The 10,534-nt window shown below is 43.8% G+C and overlaps 1 protein-coding gene across 3 annotated transcripts in view; it reads left to right on the top strand.

Annotated features, from left to right (window-relative positions):
• The first annotated feature begins 6,497 nt into the window (after positions 1 to 6,497).
• The window catches only part of DMRT1 (doublesex and mab-3 related transcription factor 1), a 122,215-nt gene continuing 118,178 nt past the window's right edge, over positions 6,498 to 10,534 (top strand). For 2 of the 3 annotated variants that reach the window (XM_019517650.1, XM_019517649.1), the window contains exon 1: positions 6,498 to 7,007. In XM_019517650.1, the coding sequence (XP_019373195.1) occupies positions 6,696 to 7,007 (312 nt within the window). In that variant the 5' untranslated portion in view covers positions 6,498 to 6,695. The remainder of the gene's footprint in view (positions 7,008 to 10,534) is intronic. The other variant, XM_019517648.1, reaches the window with a different exon arrangement.

The raw sequence follows: 10,534 nt of genomic DNA, 5'->3' as shown, positions 1-10,534 counted from the left end.
TGTGCGGCTCCTGCTGACTTTAATGGCAAGTCAATCAAAATTAAGTAAATGAAATATGCCCACCTGAGAATTCAGTCCTAAACAAGTTTTTCTTTATTTGGATTTAAATAATAAAAAGAAGAAATATATCAGCTTATGCAAAAAGCTGTTGATATCTTAACAATTCTTTAGATTTCCGGTCATAAATAAGAACGACTCAGCAACAAAAAAATAATCAAATACAAATAATGAATTAAGGCAGCCAAGCAATAAATCAAAGCAGCAAAATCAGTCACTTAAGTCACTCAGGAACGTACTTCCAGTCTTCCCTCAAAAACCTGGAACATCATCAATTTCAGGCCATTTCCCCAACAAGAATATCAAATCATTAGAACCTGTACAATTTTAAGAATTGTAGGTAAGAAAGCAACTGCTTTATAATTTGAAATGATCTATTCATTCTTTTAAATACTAATTTACACAGTGGCCTTGTCTAACCAAGTGGGAAGTCAATTGTATCCATTAAGACATTAAAGATCATAAATAAAAAGTAGCAATTAATTGTGCAGCTTAATTTAAGAGACTGAGGCTTAGTTTGTCACATTCTTCTGGCAGTCTATCAAATTCAGCTCCATTACAGACGTCTTGTGTTTCAATTGATGTTGGTATTGAAATCTAAAGGCGTTCAGTGCAATCGTCCTATTCTCTGATAAAGGAGCTCAAACATATAGATGGCTTCTAGGATTCTATCATTCACATAGTGTGAATTACAAATGTTAGAAATGTCAGTTTAATGAGTCATGTAAGCAGCCTCAATGTTCTAAGTCACTGGTCCAATTAATGTTTTTAAGTGTGCTTAAAATGAATAAGAAGACTGATCTGGAGCAATACAATGGTTTCCTCCTGCATGCTCTTTTACTTTTGTTTTATAAGTCAAGCCTAATAATGCTTTGAAAATAGCTATCAAAAGTAAATTATTAACAGCTAAAAATCCGAAGCAGCCTGATAGCCCATGCCAGTTTTCCAGCCTCTAAATGTGGAATGAAATGATTCAGGCACACAAGAGGAAAAACCCCCCAAACAAACCGTGCATGCAGACTTCAGCCATTTAATTGGATAAACTATTGTTTCTAATATTTTCCTTATCCCTGTTACTAGTTGTAATAATAATAAGCTCAGCAGAGATGAGCTGAACATTTGCAATTACTGGAAAGGGAATGGAGGTTTCAATTTGATTTGCTTGACTGTGTTTACTCTTTGTATTTCACTCAGCAAGGTCTAGGAGAGTCATTTTGTTTCCAGCCAATTTCATTTTTGTTAACGTTATAGAACAATATTGCTATCTGGGTTCACACCCTTGCAGGGGGAATGTTCATCTGTTTTTGCAGGCAGGCATTCATTTATTTTTATGTAATTTTTTAAAACTATGTAAACTAACCTGGATTTCCCCAGCCAACAAATTTGTATTTATTCAGACTGCTATTTCCAGTGTTTCTTCTAACCAGTTTTGTTGGAGTTATTTGTGCTTTTGCAGCTATTTGTGGCAAATGCCAGGAAGGACTCTATAAGCACGGTTTGCACTAAAACATCCTCATTTTCTGTCCCCGAAGCAAAGGGACTGAGACTGACAGCCCCTCACATGGGGCATAAAGGAAGGATATAAAGACTTTCAGCATGGTCCTTTGATTCCTGCCCCTGTTATAAGAGGCAGCCATATCCTGGCCCATAATAAGAAGATGCATTAAAAAACACAGAAGCAAAATGAATACCCTTCCTGGTCACACAAGTTATGGGGAGAAAATGTGAAAATATAACATAGATGCATCAGTAGCTGAAATGCTAATAGGGGAACTTCTTACCATTTAAATGCAAGCGGGAAAGCTGTGTTTGCTAGAAAGAGTAATGGAACATGGACCCATTGATTTTAATGAGAATGTAACTGAGTTACTAGATTCTAGATGTAACTGGCTTTACATTACCTGGTAACCTCCTAACACAATTTTAATTTAAACAATCCAAAACTTACACAGGAGAGAAAGACCTAAGTAGTCAAAATGTGGGGAGTTTGGAGATGTGGGCTTAGATTTGGACCCACTTTTCCTGTTAAGGAATGGCATTTGTTTTTGTGCAAAAGGTTTTGCAAGCTTAAACTGAAGTTAGAAGCAAAAGTCTGCCTGTAGAGTAGTGGTTTCAACCTTTTTAGACTCACGGCACTGCTCAGAAAATGCCAGCAGTTAGCTTTCACTCCTTTTATGAGTATGAAAAAATGACAGAGCTATTCTTCTGTTGCAAAGAATTGCAGACTACAACAGGTTTTTGACACTGTGGATTCCTCTATGAAATTTCTGTGGTTAGTCTTGGTTGGGACTTATGTAGGTGTTTACACACCGAAAAGGGATAATATTGCATGGTACCCTTAAAAACATCTTGTGGCCAAGAGAACCCCAGTTGAGAATCACTGCTTCAGAATATGTATCAAACCCAGCACTAACGGCCTCCTGCCGGCAGCTTCAAACATGTCCTTCTGGCTGGAATACCAAGCCCTGAGTTCCATTCTGAAGACAGCAGAGTGGATCCCACTGGAAAAGACTTCAGCTTCCTCATGTTAGAGAATGTTCAAAGTAAAGAGCAAGCCAGAGACAGAAAATTAACAATTAGAAGGGGAAGGAAACTGCACAGTACAAAAAACAAGTAAAACTCAAAAATAATGTGTGGCCTGTTTATGCCACCTACTGGATTTTTATTGAAGTATATTTTCAATAGGTTTGGTTTGTTAACACTACAGTCATGTGCTCCAAACCTACAGATACATACACAAGCAGAGCTACTTGGGTGATTACCCCCATTGAATTTACTGTGATTACTCACATGAGTACAAGACCATGGGTGCTGAAATGTTCACAGGATTAGAGACATGATCAGCAGTATATTACTTCTGCTAATTTGATTGCCTGGCTACAGCCAGGACATAGAGGGCCTTACACACAGGAAGTAGAAGTTGGGCTCCTCAGAGGTCTAATGAAGTCCAACAAAACAGCAGAGGCTGGTAACATGTCAAAATGAATCTGCTAAACTAATGCGCAATACTGAGCTGAGTACTTTCCCACAATACTTACAAGATTGGACTTGGGAGTTTAACAACATAAGAAGATAAGGTAAGGTGCCCCATAAGTCTGCCTCTTACTCTTTTTCTCTGTTCGCAATATCTAATGACAATGAATTGGGTATTGTGTGCATATTGTTAGCTGAATTACAGCATATCAGCACTGCCCAGGTTTGGGAGCAGTGATAGCAATGCAATGTAGCAGGTGTTGTGCTTAAACAACGTACATTGGTTCCTGGAGAATGCAGTCCTTTTTTTCTTTTTGTAAAATATATATATATATATATATGAGGTTATATATATCTACACTCTGAGTATCACACCACAGAGAAAACCTTAACCCATTACAAAAACTGCATCCGTGCAGCCTGTGCACCCACCCGAACCCGTTACAATATCCGCCTCGCACACTACACACACAGCCAACCTCTGGTCTCTCAGATCAGGCAACCCCTTCCTTTCATCCCCACCCTGCTTGTGGGGTCACATACTCAGTTCACCTGTTGTCCATGCCACTGTTACTCCAGCGCCCACTGGAGGACCCGCTGCTGCTGTCGCTGTCCTCAGTTCCATTTGTCTCTTCCTCTTCCTCACTGTCACCACCCCCACCCCACTAGGTGGAACTTGGAAGATCCTGTCCCACGTGTCTTTGTGCCAGGTGGCTTTGGCTGCATTCTCTCCATCCTCCACTACCGATTTCTGGTAGTAGGTCTGGTGTTCACATAGCACCATTTTCACACAGCCTACTACCTCTACATCCCTGTGCTTGTACAACAGGAGGTTCCTGGCCTTTCACAGGGCGCTCCTAATACAGGATGCAAACTGGTTGAAATGGGCCAGTGGGTTCCCCTAGTGTTTGGCATGGTGTCCGTACAGCACTGCTTCTCTGGTTAGCCAGTTGATGCTGGTCACTGCTTTGCAGAGCTGCTTCACCCTTTGCCATACCTCCTTGGTGCAGGTACACAGCCAGAGGAGGTGGTCAATCGTCTTGGTGGCTCCATGACAGTTGGGCCACAGGCAGCTGAAGCGGATATTGTCTCCTTATTCTTTTAACCTCCTCTCTATCTCCAACTCTGTCCTTGGCGTCTTCTTCTTTTCATTTGTATCTTGAATCCAGTATGTGTATCTTGGACACGTAGGGGGTGCATGGGGGTGCATGTGCACCCTGAGAGTGCTGGTGCACCCCCTGACCAGCCGGGCTTGCCGCTTAGGCGATAGGCAGGGGGGTAGGCCGATTGCTGCAGCCGCTCCTGAAAGAGACTGCAGCGATCGGCTACAGCAATCAGCTGTTGCAGGATTGGCCACGGGGGTTCCCCCGGGCAGTGAGATCAGACCCCCCTGGTCGTCAGGACTGATTGCAGGGCAGAGCACGTGCCCCCCCGATTAAGGCGGCATCAGTCACCCATGATCTTGGATCCAGTAAATCTGTATATTTCCATTGATTTCACTGAGAATTGGATCAAGACCCTTTAACAATAGTCAGTCACTCTAAAAAATGGGTGAAGTTTGCAGATTTTGTTCTGCATGGGGAGCTTGATCCAATATCACTTGAAGGCAGTAGATTATTTCTGATTATTTCAATGGGAGTTGGATCAGACTTCAAAACAGAAAGCAGAAACAGCTGACTCTGTATTAATTTGCTTCAGATGCAGACTGTCAGATTCATCATTCACTGAATTGATACGTTTTATTTTTGTTCCATGTGAATGTTGTGCTTGTCTTTCTCTTGATCATTCCAGGACACGTTGACATACAAAATATTGAACCATTAAAGTGAGGTTCAATCTTTTATTCACATCAAGTCACATAATGCTGAGTTTTTCTTTTGCTTTTCTTTGTTTGGCACTTCAGTTGGTGATCATCATCACATATTTAGGGATTCATAGCAGTGAATTAAATGTAAGCTCGCTAGAGGAGAGGAAGCCACATAAGTATCTCAGAGCTACTACTTAAAGAAAATGTCTTGCTGCAATGCATTTATATACAGTATTAACTAAGAAACACAGTTTAAAAGAAAGAGACTTTTCCTATCTGTTCCTTTCCATCTCCTGCTATGCCACTGTTCTGTACCCTGAGCATGACTTATACTGACTTAGACTCTTCCTTTCAGACTATCAAAACCACGGAAACATAATGAGATGTAATACAGACCTCCAAAAATATAACCTCCTATAAACCTAGTTAGATTCTGTAAAGCCCTGACCTGTTATAGCCACTATACCTTATATAGGCCAGATGCCTTTTACATCCCTTCTGACCTTAAGACTGGTCCTGACTCCAAGAATATATTTCAAAAGGTACAATGCAAAAAAACGAGGAAGATCTGTGGGAAAAGGCAGCCATTTGCAGTCGACCAGAAATGAGTGGCTACCTGAAAGAACTAGGCTTTAAGGGGAGATTTCAGGGCGGAGATAGAGAATAGTTTACATAAAATTTTAGACTGAAATACAGTTAACTATCTATTGCTTATTCTGTGTACATTATTTTACATACTATATACAGGTATTTTATAGTTTATAACCCACAGAGAGTTTGTTGTATTTCACTATGAAATGGAGACACAAAGGTTAAGGTATCAAAACAAGGTGGCTCTTGAGCAATGAGATGAGCAAAGAGACCCTTCAGAGCAGACCTGATGTATTTGAAAGATTGTCTACCTCTATCCCAACTATACAGCTGGCCCCATAAAAGGTATTGCCCTAAGAAATCCTTGCCTCAGCCACTACAAAGGTGTTTATGTGCCAAAAGATTCCTGTGTGAAGAAGAAAAAGAGAGGCTCCTTGCTCAGTCTCTGATTGTACTGTTCAACCAGATCAGGCAAGACTGAGCTCTTATGCCATTTTACTGTTGCCAGCCCTGCAAGGCCAGCGTCTCTCAGAGGGATGGACTTTCCCTCTTGTGCGCATCAACAATATAACTGCAGCGTCTTTACTACTGAGGCAGAAGGAGAGAAGAAAATTGATGCTTCAATGCCAGGGTGAGTGCACTGGCATTGGGGGCTGTGTTTATCATGGACTTTGGCAAGGGGATCAGATTGGATGGGGCGTCTCCACGCCGCCAGCAGGGCAGACCCCTGCTCATGGTTGAGGAATTGCCATCCTTGGAGGTTTTTAAGACCACAAAGCCTTGGCTGGCATGATCTAGTTGGCAACGGTTCTGCTTTGACCAGGGGGCTGGACTACTAAATGACCTCCTGAGGTCCCTTCCAACCCTCATTTGCTGCCTGGCTCTTCAGGGAGCAGAGGTACTGCTCTGCCCTGAGGGCGGAGAGACCTAAGGGCCGCTTGCTACCAAGCAGCCCGAGCCTGCACCGGCCCCCAGGCTGCCCGCCCAACCCTGGGCCTGAGGCCTGCCGGGCTGGGCGGGAAGGGCGAGGGCGGGTAGGGGGCGGGGCCAGCGGGCCCCGCCCCCGCCCGGGGAAGGTTCCACCAAGTCTCCAGCGTTCCATAGAAGGCAGGGAACGTTCCAAGGCCCGGGGCAGGCAAGCGAAGCAGGACAGCTGGGGGGCGCTGGTCGCAGCAGGACTTGCGTAGTAGCTGCCCTTGGGGCAGGAATCGAGCTTCGCAAGCCGAACCCACACCTTTCCCCCCACTTCCGACACCGAGCCGAGACGATGCCCAATGAGTCCTCATTCAGCAAGCCCTCGGCTTCCTCGGAGCACCATGGCCAGGGGGGTAAGATGGGCAGCTTCGGCAAGGCAGCCGCTCTGATGGCCGCTGCCGGGGCTGGAGGGGGCTCCACGGGCTTGGCTCAAGCAGCCGCCGCCTCGGGGAAGAAGTCCCCCCGGCTGCCCAAGTGTGCCCGCTGCAGGAACCACGGCTACTCCTCGCCCCTGAAAGGGCACAAGCGGTTCTGCATGTGGAGGGACTGCCAGTGCAAAAAGTGCAGCCTGATCGCCGAGAGGCAGCGGGTGATGGCAGCCCAGGTGAGCCGGGAAAGTAGCTGGGGGGAGGAGCGGGGCGCGGGCAGACCCCGGCTGCAGGGTCTCGCTGCGCCAGCCCTCTTGCAGGGCTCCTGCCACGTGCCTCGCAGCCCCTGCCCTGCCCTGCCCGGCTCTCGAGCCTGCTGGACAGCAGCAGACACGGGGGCGAGAAGCTTTGGGAATCGCTTTCAGCCCCCGATCCCCCTTCCCCGGTGCCCTCTGCTGCCCCCCGCGAGCCGGCCACGTGGCGCGGCGCCGCGGGCCGAGCCGGGCCGGGCCGGGCCACGGGCGCTGGGGTCCTGGGGGCAGGGAAGGCGGTAGGGAGAGGATCCGGCGCTCCCGTGCGGGTGTTAAACACGTGCTTGCTTTTTCCTCCGTTCTGTTGAATCCACGTGCTCTGAGTCTACAAGGGTAGGCGCGAAAGTTAGATGCTGAAGAGCAGGATCTGGAGCAGCTTGGAGTCTAGACGCCCCGATTATGAGAGGGGCCAAAAGAGCTGCTATTTGCTGGGTCAGCCCACAGGTCTCTCTTGCCCAGCCCTGTGCCACACAGGGGCAGGGAGGGGCTGCTGAAAGCGAGAGCGAATTGGGTCCCATCCGGGTTTTTCCCCCACTGTTCCTCTCTCACTTGCAGCCTCCTTCTAGGTCTGGGCAAGTCTGTTCAGGGGCTGTGCCCTTCACTCCCCTGCTCAATAGCTACCGATGCCTCTTTTCTCCAAGAATGTGCCCAGTCCCTTTTCCAACCTGCCTCAACTGTCAGCTTCCACCCCATCTGTTGGCAGATAGTTTAACTGAATTACTGTGTGGAAAAGAAATTCCCTTTGTTGGTTTTAAACTTCCTACTTATTCATTTTGTGACCCCTAGTTCTTCTGAAACAGTGCCCCTCTGCTGTATTTTAGAATTGGTTGGAGTACTCAAGCGGAGGCAGGCTAAGTGGAAATACAGTTTTAAAGCAGGTTTCTGATACAAAAGGATAGCAGAAGAGCGAGCTTATTTAGTTGTGTAGGATAGATACTATATTAAATATGCTGTTAAGATGCAAAAGGTTTATTTAATTACCTTCCACAAGGAAATAGTTATTTATTTTCAGAAGTGCTGGTGAGCTTTGATTTAACTGAATGGAAACATTGAACCAAAATGTTTATCTCAGTCTTTGTACAAGCAAGGCTTTGCTGTGTGATAGATGTTCTGAAGCTTGGCTCTAGGATATGGCCAAATATGATATTTCTATAAAATCTTTCCCCATTTCCCTTTCTTCTTCTTTTTTTACATTTACTTTAACATACGTTTTGCTTAATCCTTGAATTAATATAATGAATGAAAGAGCAAAGCACATACTCTCCGGTGACAAAATAATGGCCTGAATGCAAAAATTGAATTTATTTAAAATTCTGAAAGACAGTGTACAAGGGGGAAACCATATTTTTGTATACAAAGCTAGATTCTGCCTGTGTCCAAAAAAGTCATTGTCGTTAGAGGGAGCTTCTTGTCTTGGGTGAATAAATGAAAGAGATGTCATGAGGAGTCTGCAGTAAAAAGTAAAGATGTGGTTTTTAATAGAAATGTCTAAAAGAAACCTCTTGTATGTACGTAACAGCAGCAGTATTCAGGAGTGGTTTTAATAAACTGTCACATTGTGAATAATCTGTAGATGCACTTCTATTGTGAAAATGAACACTAACAAAATATTTATATTTTTACAAATTCTGTGAGGACATTCAAAATACAAGTTTTCCTATTCATGTTTTTAATTGCATATTTTCTGTTCCCCAGGTACACCACATAGCTGAGTTTAAAAAACAGTTTCATCTAAAAGCAGTTAGTTGTATATTTTACAGACAACTGTTCAGGTTAATTTATTAAAATAATTGGGGGCTGAAGGAGGGGACAGCTTTGAGCTGCAGGCTTGCCATTTGTTGCTGTTTATTTCTGTTAGATGCTTGTAGGCAAATTGTAGCTCACTTCCAAGAGTAAAAATACTTTAGTACCGTTCTAAAGTGTGGTTTCCTTGAATTACATAAAAATATCCTGCGAAGTTGAGTTAAAAAATGCTCTGGAGTTGAGAGGGTTTAAATCCAAAAAGAGGGAACTATTAACAGTGGATAAATCAAGTTAGGATCAAACCTGCATAAAAGTAACTTTACTCCTTTAAGTAGCCCCTCGAGGTTGCAGTTTTATACATATGCTTGCTTTGACCACATAGGCCTAATGCTGGATACTGTGGGCGTGTCTGCCCACACTATCCAGCATTAGGCCTGTGTATTTGCGTGTGCCTAAACTTAATGCACCTTTGCTTAAGGCGCATTAAGGCGATTTAGGCGTGCCTCTACACATGGATGTGTTAATGTGCATTAAGGTGCATTCAATTTAGATGCAAATAGCTAAGTTGCATTAGCACATGTGCAGATGCACTAATACACATTAACACAGTGTCTATTCATTGACACACACTGCGTTAATGTGCATTAGTGTGTCTGCACATGCGCTAATGTAACGTAGCTATTTGTGCCTAAATTTGATACCTGCTTTATGCAGGTATCAAATTTAGGCTCACATAGCCTTAAATTACCATTTTAAAGGTGCATTAAGGGCACGCATGCATAGAAACGTGTCCTTAATGTGCCTTCAAATGACGATTTTAGACTAAACCCACTTAAAAGAGGCACATGTAGACGTGTCCAGTCACTACTGAGGATAAGCCTGTGGTTGTGGGGATTTTATGTATAAAGTTTTGCATGTAGCTTAATCTTGCCTAGCATAGTGGTGCAAGTAATCATTTCTTACTTGTATAAATTAATTGAAATCATTAGGGCTGCATCTGTGAAAAAAAGTTACAGAATCAGAACACACGGACCCAACGGTGCAGGTGTTGTGTGCTCAGAATTTCCAAAACCTGGAACGACTGATCTGGTCAGTTTATAGGTTTCGAAAACCTTGCAGTCCTGGGAGCAAATCCTTCTTCATTTCCCATTTTTTTGGATTTTGTAACTTGGTTAACCAGTGCAACCACTGATTTCAGCGGGAGTTTTGTCCGAGTGATATTTTAATGAGTCCTATATCTGCAAGGGTTTAGAATCCCACAGTATAAATTAATTCTTTCTTTTTTTTCTTCTGTCTGGTGTGAACAGCATGGGGTAATCCACACAGGTCCTCTTGTGACACCCTGCAGAAAAGAACTTTTTGAGAGTCAGTGTTCCCTGCAAAAAGTATCAAAGTCTGTACAGATTGTTTTCATAATGTTGCCCCTTTCCCACAATGTAAGCCGCTCCTCTGTGCCTCTGGATTTAACTGTGGCTAATTTGGGGTTTTCCCTTTTATCACCCAGAGCTTGCAGTGGGTCTTTGAATGCTGTCATACCTCATTTCAAGTTAAATGTTATGTATGGAAGAGTTAAGATGTTTAAAATCTTTACTTGTCCGTTTCAGTACAATTTTTCAATAATCCATTTGAAGCTGGTAGAATTTTAGAAGTCATTAAGCTGGTTGGTAGGTTACCTTTAGATTTGGCAAATGAAATTCCAAGAAGCTCTG

This window comes from Gavialis gangeticus, unplaced genomic scaffold, assembly GCF_001723915.1.
Source record: "Gavialis gangeticus isolate Ggan-Ray unplaced genomic scaffold, GavGan_comp1, whole genome shotgun sequence".
Lineage (NCBI taxonomy): Eukaryota > Metazoa > Chordata > Crocodylia > Gavialidae > Gavialis > Gavialis gangeticus.
Note: the sequence above shows the minus strand (reverse complement) of the source record. Positions and strands in the feature narration are given on the sequence as shown.